Source organism: Salvia hispanica, chromosome 2 (genome assembly GCF_029641045.1).
Source record: "Salvia hispanica isolate PSC_SH4W2 chromosome 2, Shi_PSC_v1, whole genome shotgun sequence".
Taxonomy (NCBI): domain Eukaryota; kingdom Viridiplantae; phylum Streptophyta; class Magnoliopsida; order Lamiales; family Lamiaceae; genus Salvia; species Salvia hispanica.
The window spans coordinates 12,378,331-12,392,151 of NC_142693.1; the positions used below are offsets into that span (position 1 = coordinate 12,378,331).

The 13,821-nt window shown below is 36.1% G+C and overlaps 1 protein-coding gene and 1 long non-coding RNA gene across 2 annotated transcripts; both read left to right on the forward strand.

Annotated features, from left to right (window-relative positions):
- The first annotated feature begins 2,697 nt into the window (after positions 1-2,697).
- Positions 2,698-3,992, forward strand: LOC125218127 (PLAT domain-containing protein 3-like). The gene is made up of 2 exons (XM_048119741.2): positions 2,698-2,853; positions 3,285-3,992. Exons 1-2 carry the CDS (start codon positions 2,773-2,775, stop codon positions 3,750-3,752), a joined length of 549 nt encoding a protein of 182 aa, XP_047975698.2. The 5' UTR covers positions 2,698-2,772; the 3' UTR covers positions 3,753-3,992.
- Positions 3,993-11,132: 7,140 nt separating this feature from the next.
- On the forward strand, positions 11,133-13,298 carry LOC148931587 (uncharacterized). The gene is made up of 3 exons (XR_016134896.1): positions 11,133-11,367; positions 12,415-12,472; positions 12,987-13,298. It is a non-coding gene; the product is annotated as an uncharacterized LOC148931587 (long non-coding RNA).
- Positions 13,299-13,821: the final 523 nt, after the last annotated feature.

Here is a 13,821-nt window from a genome sequence, read left to right on the forward strand (position 1 = left end):
GACGTCAGAACATATGCATATATGATATCGTTGAAATCCTTATAAAATTATCTTTAATTTGATATATGTTATATAAATTTAAAGTTTTGGGATTTCTTTTAAAAGTTAGTTATAACTAAACATGTAGTTAATTGACATTAATACCCCTATTGATATTTTATGGAATTAATCCTATGGCTTTATTGACGTTTTTTTTGCTCGTATTGATATTTCTTGGTTAATGATCTAGACCCTTAATTTGAATATTTAATGGCTATTTTTTAGTTGTAGTTAGCAATTAGGTATTGAGTTAGCAATATAACACTCCCCTTACAGAGCATAATATATCCTAGTTTCACATTGATCTTATATACAAATGTTATAAACTGTTGTTTACATATTCATTTAAGGGGGAGTGATCAATTGTTAACTCATCATTTAATTGCTAACTACAACTAATTTAAGGCCATATGATATTAGAAAACGTGTGGTCTACAATTTGCCACGTGTAATTTTCATTTTTATTAATTAAATCGAAAAAAATTAAAAAAAAACCTCAAATTAGAGTTTTGGATGAAAATGTCAATATAGTGTTTCGAAAATATCAACACAATGCTTTGAGAATGTCAACACAATTTAGGATTGACATTGTATATGCTTTATGTTGACATATTATCTTAGCTGCATTGACATTAACTTGTGTACGAAAAATACGAAAATTCTAGATATATTTTTTCAAATTTTGACGTCGGAACGTATGCATGTAGTATATCGTTGGAATCCTTATAAATTTATCTTTAATTTGATATAGGTTATATGAATTTAAAGTTTTGGGATTTCTTTTAAAAGTTAGTTATAACTAACTTGACATTAATACCCCTATTGATATTTTTTGGAATTAATCATATGGCCTTATTGACGTTTTTTGTTGATCATATTGACATTTTGTGGTTCATGATCTAGACCTCTAATTTAGAATATCTAATGACTATTATTAAATTATAATTAGCAATTAATTATTAAGTTAGTAATATAACACTCCCCTCGTTTAATAAAATAAGTTTAATCCATCACGTGAACTTTGTTAAATGAGTGATTCTCACAACCACAAAAAAAATTAGCATATTATATTATTATTATTATTTTCTTCATATCCCCACATTTTTTTATCCCAATTCCAACTTCTACTTTTTTTCTCAAATAAAACATATCTTCAACAAGGACGTCGGTGGAGATTAAATTATAGAACTAAATCAGATTATAGGTAAATTAATGTGTCTAGTTGCAGAGCATATATACTATGTATGTAAATCGGTCTATACGAAATTGTTGAAGCTAATGTGATGTGGCTAGCCTCAATAAAATTTCTATTATTTTATTATCTATTAACATTATTTAACCAAAACTCTGATGCATTACCATAAAAAATAATTAAATATTATATAGAACTGTAGTTTATATTTTATTTATTTTTTTTCAATTTGATACTCCAGTAGCGAATATTTTGTTTAAAATTGTCAAATCTCGTCTTCCAAAATAAGCTAGAGTTGCTTCACGAGGGAGGGATTGTGATTAATTGCTAACTCTCCTTAAATTACTAACTACAACTAATCAGAGATTATAAGATCTTTAGAGATTTAGTGGTTTATAATTTTTCAATGTGTAAATTCATTTCACATTGATCTTATATACAAATGTTATAAACTGTTGTTTTCATATTCAATTTAAGAAAATAAGTTTAATCCATCACGTCAACTTTGTTAAATGAGTGGGATTCTCGCGACCACAAAAAATCTACTAGTATATTATTATTGTCTTCATATCCCCACATTTCTTATCCCAATTCCAACTTCTACTGTTTTTTCTCAAATTACATATCTTCAACAAGGGCGTCGGGCGTCAGCGTAGGTTACTGTAGAACTAATTCAGATTATAGGTAAATTAATGTGTCCAGTTATGTATGTAAATTGGTCTATACGAAAAGTGTTGAAGATAATGTGATGTGGTTAGCCCGAATAAAACGAAAAATTAGAGGGTATAATTTTTGTACTTTGTTATTATAAATTTGAGTTTTTTTTGCTGTGTGACTTTTTGTGCTTATAAGCTTGCATTGCCATATTTTCAAATGAATTTTATTTTAATTCTCTATAAACAGTATAGGTTGTAATTTCTAAATGATTTAAGAAAATGCTATTTTTGAAAGTCACATATCTAACAAACAATAAAAGTTTGATTAGGCCAGTGAATCTCGTAGAAAATTTATTTCCTCTATATATACTCCATACATCCCAGATTAAGAGTCACTTTTTGCCATAAAAATTAGTCCCAGTTTAAGAGTCACTTTTAGAATTTTTCATATTTGGTCATACAATTTTACCTCATTCTTCATTAAAATTATATAAAAATACCATTATCTACATTAAAATAAATCAAAAGTCAAAAGGGACCCACCTTCAACCAACTCCACCATCTCACTTCATTTATTACACACTCCAACATCTCACTTCATTTATTATACACTTTAACTCTTTCTTAAAATTCGAACCATAACAATAAATGACTCCAAATATGGGACGGAGGGAGTACATGGTAGTAAATGCTTAGGCGTGGCAGTGAAATGTAGGTAGAGATAAAACCCACGTGTTTTTCCTAACCTTCTCCCTCAACAGACAAAAAGGAAAAGGACCAAAACAGACAAATTAGAAAATAATTGCATAACGTTGCAATTTTTTGTATTTATAGGGGTGGAGATGATCACAGTAATACACACCTCAATAATTGACACAAAAAAGAATGAATTCCAAGAAGATTATGGGTCTGAAATATCTCAGCTTCAATCTCCTCATCCTTTTCTCCTTCTTCATCTACTCAAGTGTAAGTAAGCAGTCTCTTTGTAGTATCTTTAAGGTCAGGTTTCAATTTATGTGTTATTTAAGGTCATGTTTCGTTAACCTCTTGAAATATCACTAAATTACCCGGAAATTTCCGTCGATAATTCTCATTTTTCCGTAGGTAAACAGTGAATTGCCATCAATAATTTACGTGTTAATTTACGTGCCGGTAGAAAAATTTTAGCTGTGGAGTATGGGCATTCCGTCCGAAATTATGTTAATAATAATATGTTGATAACACTATTTTCCATCGGTAATTACCGAGATATTGGTAATCCAACTTTTTTTAGTGTATATTTCTGCTTTAATTTCTCGATGCAATGTAGCAACTGTTATAGCATGCATTCAACTTTTATTTTTTAATGGATCCAAATTTCTTAATTATCATTTGCAAATTTCTTATAAAAAAAGCAGGCAGATGAAGAATGTTTGTATGGCATATATATCCAAACAGGCTCTGTCAAAAAGGCCGGAACCCACTCCACGATAGGCCTCACCCTGTCCGATGCTTTGGGGGCCCAACTCGAGATCCCAAATCTCGAGGACTGGGGCCTCATGGGCCCGGGATTTAACTACTTCGAGACTGGCGAGCTCAACATCTTTGGCGGGAAAGGCCCGTGTCTCACGGGCCCGATTTGCGGATTGAACCTTACTTCGGATGGGTCCGGCCCATATGCCGGTTGGTATTGTGAGTTTGTGAAAGTGAGTGCTTTTGGGCTCCAAAGCCCGTGTTCCCAACAGAATTTCGCGGTGGAGCAGTGGTTGGCTAAAGACGAGCCACCATATGAGCTCACTGCGGCCATGGACGTGTGCTTACGCTCGGCCCGTGACGCTCAGCCCGCGGACAAGGGCTTACGTTTGTCCATGGTGACCCCTAAGTAGTACGGCCCGTGATTAAGTTGTTGTGGTTCCTTTAGGGCCTATTGTTACTTTGTACGTTTGGCTTGTATTGTGATTATTAGTATGTCACAATAATTAGGTGTATGGAATAAGTGAACTTGTACGATTTCTAGATCGGTACTAGTTCTTCAATCTATGAGATAGGTGATGTGTAAATCCTATCGATTTTTATTTGCTGTTTATAAAATTCAGTAATAACAAATATGAACTATTTCCCTTTTAGTTCGTTCACGAAAGAATGAACTTTCTAATTTTAAAAATTCAACTATACCACTAATAATGTGGATCTCACTCTCTACTTACACTAATTTCATTTCTCTACTTCTCTTTTAATTTACAAATTATGCAATGAAATTCATACCCAATTATTTGTTCATACTTTTCAAAAATAAATGGCGTATTATCTTTTTTCACGAGGCCAAATAGTTAAATATCACCACAACATATTTTTCGTCAGTATGCGTATGTCGGTATGTAGAAATTTCATTTTGTTTAAATGAGTGGATTTTATCATCTTTTAAAATTGCACTTAGCCATACTTGATGGATTGAACCTTAACTATTGGGCCATGATTTAAGTAAGATCACCGCCTCCGTCTCTATAAGCCTATATATTCTGCTCATAATCACTGTAGATTAATTACTTCTACATCATTTTTTTAAAAAAATTAGAAATTTAAAGATTGTGTTGCTGTGAATCACATATCGATGAAGATCCGGCCCCTCTATTTTATGCACTTTCAAGTATTTTATAGCTTCATTATATAGAAAGTACTACTATGTTTTGACTAGTTTAGAAGTTTTTATTAAGATATGTATTGCTTGTTTGTGACTATGTATATTTATACTTTAAATCCTAAAATTCATAAAATGCTTTACATAGTGTACTCGACGTGGAGTCATTTGACTCATTTTACCTCAGACATTTTTATTTTTCAATTTTTATCTCATTCATATTTGTGTGTGCGTATGCGATGGAGGAGCCTAAAAAAATTATCAAGTGATAGAAATCCATGGGTGCTATGAGATCTATATATAGTTTTAGTTTTCTTTTAACACCGATGTGGAATAATTATATGTTTATTTTTTAGTTTCAATTTCTAACATCCTTCCTCAAACCCTTCAAGGTGAACCTTGTAGGGGTTCGAACTTTTTTTTTATTGTTTGGAGGACTTTTTTTTTTATTGTTTGGACGACTAGTCTAATTTTTTATTTTTTATTTTTTTTTCGATCGGTTGGGCTATTGGCCAAAATTTTAAGCCCAAATATACTGTTGGGTTAGTCATTTTTTTCGGTTTTAGCGCAGATATACTGTTGGGTCAGTTAATTTTAGCCCAAAATCAGTGGCCTCTGATACCACTATAGAAATCCCTAGGTTTCATCCTAAAACCAATTGATGATAATATGTATAGCCCGTGAGATTTATTTATAATTTCAGTTTTCCCTTAAGTAGGGTAATTACATGTTATTTTTTAATTTCAATTTCCAACATCAGGCCCTCCATTATTTGCCTCATCGGCAAATACAGTACTAAAATGAACATCAACACATAGGTTACAACATTTGTGTATTTATTAGGGCCTTTACCTCATATAGCATACTGCATACCATAACCATAACCATACCCATACAAGTGTAGAAACATACAACGATTCGCGAAATTACAAGTTTTTAATTCACAAAATAAATCAAAATCGAAAGCACCCAGTGTTAACGAATCTGTTGTTGAGCCAATTGACACCAAGATATGAAACAAGGAAGTGACCATAAGAGAACATGAAGAGAGCTTGGCATGAAGTGTTACTTTCAGTTACAACTAGTTGTTTTAATCATCTTTCAGTTACAGAATTTGTAAGGTTGATTAAGCCTTTCTAGATACTTCCCTTTGTAGCATATATTTTGGTGTTCTCTCTGTAATCTCACGACAAAAAAATTGAATACATTTTGAATACATCTTCCTCTGGATATATCCTTTCCAGTTTCAGCTGCAATGTTGAATACCTTTGTATTTATCATGTTTGATGCCTATTCCTTTTATGGTATCAGAGCAGGATCTTGATCCTGACTCTGTGTCTCTTTCATTTTTTTTTTCTCTGTTCTTTAGTTTGATATTATGGCAGAATCAGAGGACTCAAATGCTACTTCCAGCAACCTAATTATTTCCCCACAAATAGATGTATCATCTTTGCCGCATAGCCATGGAACCTCGGTGAAGCTCACCGAAGGAAATTTTCTTATTTGGAGGCAACAAATCGTTGCGACAATTGAAGGATGTGGACTTGAATCCTATCTTACTGGAGATCAAGAAATTCCACCCAAAATGGTGGCTGTCGCGGGATCAGACCAGATGAAGGTTAATCCAGATTTTTTAGCTTGGCATCGCCAAGACCGACGTCTTGCGGGATGGATCCAGTCCACGCTGTCGGAGAGCACTATGGTGCTGATCGTTGGTTTAACTTCAACAAAGGACATATGGAAGGCACTGGAGGTCCACTTTGCAAGCCAATCAAAAGCCAAAATGATGCAATATAGGCTGCAAATCCAGACAATGAAAAAAAATGCTCAATCAATGACAGAGTATTTGAGCAAAATGAAAACATGTTGTGATTTATTGGGTTCTGCTGGTTGTCGCGTGACTGACGATGAACAGATTCTGCACATCCTTGCAGGATTGGGGCCAGAGTATGACTCGGTGATGGTCATGGTCACCTCCAGAGATGACTTTGCCTGGACGGTGCCAGATGTGGCAGCTCTCTTACTGAGCTTTGAAACTCGACTCGAGGCAGCGAAGCAGTCTGCGGTGAGTTTGGAAGGGTCTCAACCCTCTTTGAATGTAGCTTTTCAATCTCAACCGAAAAGAGAAGGCTTCAGTCAACAATCTCGAGGAGGATATGTTGCAAGAAATGATGGCCGAGGGGGTATGAGATCTGGTCGAGGTGGTCGTGGAGGCAGAAATTTTGGGAATAAAGTAATTTGTCAACTCTGTCAAAAGCCTGGCCACGGAGCGGATAGATGTTGGCACCGCTTTGAGCATAACTTTGCTCCAGCTCCGCCTCAGAATCAGATGCATCGACAACAACAGGGCAACCCTTCAGCTAATGTTGCTCAGGCACGGGGTCCTTCCTTTCAGCCTGCTCTATCTGTAGCTTCTCCATCTGATTACAACTTCGAGGGAAGTTCTGTCACACAGTGGTATCCGGATTCTGGAGCTACCAACCATGTCACGAATGATCTCAATAATCTGAATATCAGTGCTGAATACAACGGAGGTAAACAACTCCACCTTGGTAATGGCTTGGGGGTTAAAATAGCACACATAGGACAATCTCATATCCTGCCTAATGCTTCATGTTCTTCAAAATCTCTTCTCCTTAAAAATCTGCTCCATGTGCCTGCTATAACAAAAAATCTTATGAGTGTTTCTCAATTCGCGAAAGACAATAATGTGTTTTTTGAATTCCACCCTACTCTATGTTTTGTCAAAAATCAGGTCACCAAGGAGGTCGTTCTCAAGGGCACACTTGAACAAGGTCTTTATCAGTTCTTCATTCCCTCTCCTTCTGCAAATACAACCAATGATTCCAATAAAGAGAAGCTCACTCCTCATCTCTCCAATAAAACATGCAGTTCACCTCTTGTTTGCTCGGTATCTATGCAGTCTCATCTTGTGTCCAAATCTTCCAGCCTAGCCTTATGGCATCAAAGGCTTGGTCACTCTAGTTTAGATGCTGTTAAGTTATCTCTGAAAAGCTGTAATATTCCATTTCAATCAATGAATGAAGCTGATCTTTGTCATTCTTGTTGTGTTTCAAAGTCTCATAGATTGCCATATTATCCTTCTGATTCTGTTTTGACCGCTCCTCTGCAAGTTATACATAGTGATTTGTGGGGACCTTCTCCAATTACTTCAAGAAATGGTTATCATTACTATGTCTCTTTCATCGATGAGTATAGTAGGTTCACTTGGATCTATCTCCTCAAACATAAGAGTGATCTGTATTCTGCTTTTAAGCACTTTAAAGTTTTTGTTGAAACTCAATTCTCTTGCTCCATTAAGAGGGTACAGTCAGATTGGGGAGGGGAGTATCAGGGATTGACAAGCTTTCTCAAAGATTCAGGCATTCTCCATACTTTATCTTGCCCGTATACCCCTCAACAAAATGGTCTAGCCGAGAGGAAACATCGACATATTGTTGAAATGGGTTTGTCTCTTTTGAATCAAGCAGGTCTACCTCATCGATTTTGGGATGATGCCTTTGTGACTGCTACTTACTTGATAAATCTTGTGTCATCAAGGATAATCCATCATGTTTCTCCTTTTGAAAAATTGTTCAATTCTAAACCAAACTACCATAGTCTCAAGGTCTTTGGGTGTTTGTGTTATCCTTTCCTTCGTCCTTATAATAAGCATAAGCTTCAAGAAAGATCAGCAGCTGCTACTTTCCTCGGTTATAGTCCATTTCATAAAGGTTACAAAGCCCTCCTTCCTAGTGGTAAAGTTATCATTACTAGAGATATCTTGTTCGATGAAGTTGTTTTCCCTTTTCGGTCAAAAACAATGTCTTCTTCCTCTGTCATAAATCAGCCTAGTCCTCTTACTTGGACTTCACCTTCTCCTCCCTCACAATTTTTCCCTCTTGAAAAGTCATCTTCAAACACACACTCTGCTCCTACTTCATCTCCTCTACAAATATCCTCACCACTTATTTCACAATCTTCTCCTCCTGTATCTGCACCTTCAGAAACACCCTCTGCACTTTCAGAAAATACCTCTTCGTCTTCACAAAATACTTCCCAACCAGCCACCACTCGTACACATCACATGGTCACTCGTTCAAAGGCCGGCATTTTTAAACCCAAAGCCTATGCTGCTATACTCCCTGTCTCTCTTCCTTCTTCTGTTCTAGCTGCTCTCCTCATACCTGTTTGGAAGCAAGCAATGCTTGAAGAGTTTCTTGCCCTTCTCAAGAATAAGACTTGGGTACTTACTGTTTTGCCTCCCGGTAAGAACCTCATTGGTTGCACATGGATATTCAAGATTAAAAAGCACATCAATGGTTGTATAGCAAGGTACAAAGCTCGCCTTGTTGCCCAAGGATTTTCCCAACAACCAGGTTTTGATTTCAATGAAACGTTTAGTCCGGTTGTGAAACCAACCACCATTCGGTTGATTCTTAGCATTGCCGTGTCTCGAGGTTGGTCAATTACCCACCTTGATGTTAATAATGCGTTTCTTCATGGGGACTTAAAGGAAGACATCTATATACGGCAGCCTGTGGGTTTCGAACAAGGTTCTCCCCTGTTGGTCTGCAAATTGAATAAGGCTATCTATGGTCTCAAGCAGGCCTCTCGGGCTTGGTTTTATACTGTGCACTCTGTTCTGCTCTCTCTTGGCTTCAAACAGTCTAAAGCAGATGCATCCCTCTTCTTCCGCTGCAATGACACCGAGGTAGTCTACATATTAATATATGTCGATGATATGCTTATTACTGGGAATGTTCCTTCTTCTCTCCGACTGGTTATTGATCAGCTTAGCAATCATTTTTCTTTAAAAGATCTTGGGGAGGTCAATCATTTCTTAGGAGTTGAAGTTGCGAGAACTTCCCAGGGCCTACATTTGAATCAAGCCACATACATCAAAGATCTTCTAAAGAAAGTCAAGATGGAAGATGCTAAAGGATGTCCAACACCTATGGTCTCAAGTTGTGAGTTGAGCAAAAACGTTGGAGCTCCCACCATTGATGGTAAATTGTATAGAAGCACAGTTGGAGCGCTACAATATGCAGCCATAACCAGGCCAGACATTAGCTTTGCTGTGAATAAGGTAAGCCAGTATATGGCATCGCCTTTAGACTCGCATTGGAAAGCTGTGAAGCGGATTCTGAGATATCTTGCGGGCACTCCTGACTATGGTATACACATTAAGAGAACTGATGGAGGGATAACAGCTTTTTCTGATTCGGATTGGGCAGCTGATGTTGACGACAGGAGATCGACTAGTGGATATTGTACTTACTTTGGAGGGAACCTGATATCTTGGTGTGCAAAGAAGCAATCGGTCGTCTCACGTTCCAGCACGGAGGCAGAGTACAGGAGCTTAACCCACGCAGCTTCAGAGGTTTCATGGATGAACTCATTGCTCACAGAACTGAAGATCAAGCCAAGACATTCAGCGGTTATCTGGGTTGATAATTTAAGTGCCATCGCGCTAGCTTCGAACACAGTGTTGCATGCGAGAACAAAACATATTGAGCTTGACATTCACTTTGTGAAGGACAAGGTTATAGGAAAAGAACTTGAGCTTAGACATGTGCCGACAATTGATCAAGTGGCGGACATTCTTACCAAGCCATTGGGTAAACAATTCTTTGCGCGGCTGCGAAATAAATTGGGAGTAATTTCAAGGTCCACGCTAGAATTGAGGGGGCGTGTTAACGAATCTGTTGTTGAGCCAATTGACACCAAGATATGAAACAAGGAAGTGACCATAAGAGAACATGAAGAGAGCTTGGCATGAAGTGTTACTTTCAGTTACAACTAGTTGTTTTAATCATCTTTCAGTTACAGAATTTGTAAGGTTGATTAAGCCTTTCTAGATACTTCCCTTTGTAGCATATATTTTGGTGTTCTCTCTGTAATCTCACGACAAAAAAATTGAATACATTTTGAATACATCTTCCTCTGGATATATCCTTTCCAGTTTCAGCTGCAATGTTGAATACCTTTGTATTTATCATGTTTGATGCCTATTCCTTTTACCCAGGCTAGAATAAAATGAGAACATGCTCTATATATATCTTTGTATTGTACATCTTTTCAGTCTACACTGTATAATGAGGACTTGTTTATACAATATTCGATATTAATTCTTTGAATAAGTCATCAATAACGAAAGGCCAATCACTACAAAAAATTCGCTGATTAGCAGCAGAATTTAGCAGCGGATGGAAGTCTGTTACTAATAGTGACAGAATTGTAACAGAATGTCCGCTGGAAAAAATAGTAACGTAGTTTGCAGCGGATATTCATTATATGTTCGCGGTATAATAGCGCGCCATTACTAGTGGCGGAATTAGCAGCAGATTGGTACCAGCTACGATTTAGCAACGGAAACATCCGCTACTATTAATTTTTTTTTATTAAAAAAATTCAAAATTGGAGAAATTAATGCCTTAGCAACAGATTCTTTGTCGTTACTAAATAGCAGCGGAGAATGGCCGTTGCAAAACCTGCGTAGGACCGAATCGCTGCAAACCGTGACTAGGATTTAATTAGGTTTTAATCTTAGTCAAATTTCACCACGCCTCACGTTTACACTTAATTAAACACAACCCAACCCCTCCTCTCCACGCCTCACGTTTACACTTAAATTAAACACAACCCCAACCACCCTCTCCACGCCTCACGCCGCTGATCTGCAATCAACCGCCGCCGATGCCGATCTGCAGTCCACCGACTGCCGCCGCTCTCCTCCAAACGCCGCTGCTGCTTTTCTCAGCTAACGTCGCCGCCGCAGCTGCTCTGCTCTAAACGTTGCTGCTTCGCACTCCACCGCCACCGCCACCGCCGCTATTCTGCTCTGAACGCCGCCGCCGCCGGTTCTTTCTCCTTCCTTCTCTCTATGTATATTATGTTATTAATTTGTTTTATAGGGATTTTTTAGGCTTGAATCCAACTTTTAATCAACACAATTTCTTCACATTTTGAAGTAATATTGTCCACACAATTTCACTTCTTCACTATTTTAGGCCTGAGCTTTCCCGAATTTTCACTGCTAATATTTATTATGTATACATAATTATATATGTTTAGGATTAAGGAATGAAAAGTGGTGTGTTATCAATAATTGAATAACATGGAGTATTTTATATGATTTGTTTCTTGTTGATTCTGCATTTCAATAAGCAAGACAATTTATATATGTTTATGGAATTAGGGAATGAAAAAGGGATGTAAGTTTTTTAATAAAAGATGTGCTTGAAAGCAACTTTTAATCAACATAACTTCACATTTTTAGGCGTGAGATTTCATTGATTTTTTGTTTGAAGTGAATGGCTCCCTCAGCTGCATTCCAGTTACTTTGCATACATATTTGTATATGTATAGGAATTAGGGAATGAAAATTGGGTTGTTAGTTTTCTAATAGGAGTGTATTTGTTTGATTTGGACCCCTATGTCTTCTGCTGGTTCTGCATTTCTCCCATCCATGAGCAAGACAATTTATATATGTATAGGGATTAGGGGAATCTTTTATTAAGTAACATGTCTAACTTGGGGGATTTTTTTATATAAGATTGAAGCCATTGATGCATATTATTCTTGTCTAGATTTATTCAAACTAGCTATGAGGATTTGATTCATGATGATTGGATATTACTCCAATTTTTGTTCTATTGTATTTGAGTATTGATTGCTTCCCTATAACTTCGTAATTAACGTAAAGCAACTGATTAGCAAGAAAGAAAGCAAATGACTAACAAGTGAAGATGTTTTAAATTGTAAATAGTCATAGCAAATGAGCAATATGAAGTATAATTAGTGCATTTTCTTATTGTAGATGTTTTGTGTACTTATAAAAGCATTAGTAGTATTGATGAATTAGGATTCAATTTTATCACAGGTATTGACATTCTGTTTTCCTGTAGTTTCTCTCCATAGAGAGATACATCACATGCTTTTGCTGTCCTAGAAGAGCTTGTCAAGGTCAGTATTTACTATTGCATCATTGTATGTGTTTACTATTGCATCACTGTTATACATCTAAATGGTTTTCCCCTTAAATATAAATGGAACTATTTGCAGTATACGATTGATTATGCATGAATGTATATGTTGGCTCTTCACTTTAATTAATTGTCATGTTTGTGATTAGATAATTTAGATTGTTAGGTTTCTATAAATTTCTATTCTTAATAATATTTTAGGTCTACACTTAAGCATTGTTGCTAAAGAAAAAAGAATAAGCTAAAGATAAGTTAAGAGAAGAGTTTATAACAAAGGTTAGCATCTTTATCTTGTTTCTTTATGCTTTTTTGTACCATGACCCAAATAGTGGTAATAACAGTCAGTATATTGTTTATAGGAGAATTTTAAGGTGTGGATAGTGGTTAGGTTTTAGGTGGAGTCTTGTCGGCTTCACCGATGCAATTTGCTGTGAAGTGAGGGTGATTTTGTGCTTTGATTGTGAATGCTAACTAGTTAAGAGTTTGTACTACAGTAAGAATTTTGGAGGGTCGTCAGCAAGTGGACCGCAAACTTGAAGAGATGAAGAAAAATTCAATGATGAGCGCGAGAAGAGAATGGAATTAGAGGAAGATATGGCGATTCTAAATGAGAAGATGGACCAGTTCATGTCCCATAGTCCTATAACTCCCGTTGTTCAGTCTCGTAGTCATGATTCTGAAGAATTATGAGTTTGACCACTATTTTGTAATTCACTATCAACTATATTTCAAAGCCATTACAATATCGAACTTCATGTAATTTGCAAAATATTTATTAATATATTTATTATATTATTTTTTCCTACAAAGAATTGTTATTTATTTGATGAGATGCTGGTTTGTTGTAAATAGGTTGTCGTAACTGGGTAAGCAATAAAAAAATTGATTAGTAAAATACATTTAAAATTAACAACGGAATAGCAACATAATAGTAATATATAAAATAAAAATAAAAAACTCCAGTAGCAGAATATATCCGCTGCTATTCTACTGGTAATAAGCTTTTGCTACTAATCCGCTAGTATTAGCAACGGATATATCCGCTGCTAAATTTGATTCATTTTCGTTTCCAATCTGATTTCAATTTAGTAGCGTATATAGTCTGTTGGAAATCCGTTGCTAATTATTAGTAGCGGATTATGTTCGTTACAGACAATTTGGCAGCGAGCCTTTTAGCAACGGAGACTGTCCGATACTAATCCGCTGCTAATCGTATTTAGCAACGGAATTAAGTCATTTAACAACGGAAATGTCCGTTGCTAAAACGCGAGATTTTTGTAGTGAATTATACGACAAAATAATTTCACCTCATTTTAAATAAGTAAGATT

Coding starts and splice junctions, on each gene's coding strand:
- LOC125218127 (XM_048119741.2), top strand. CDS start 2,773: ATGAATTCCAAGAAGATTATGGGTCTGAAATATCTCAGCTTCAATCTC. Junction 2,854..3,284: donor CCTTCTTCATCTACTCAAGT/GTAAGTAAGCAG, acceptor TAAAAAAAGCAG/GCAGATGAAGAATGTTTGTA.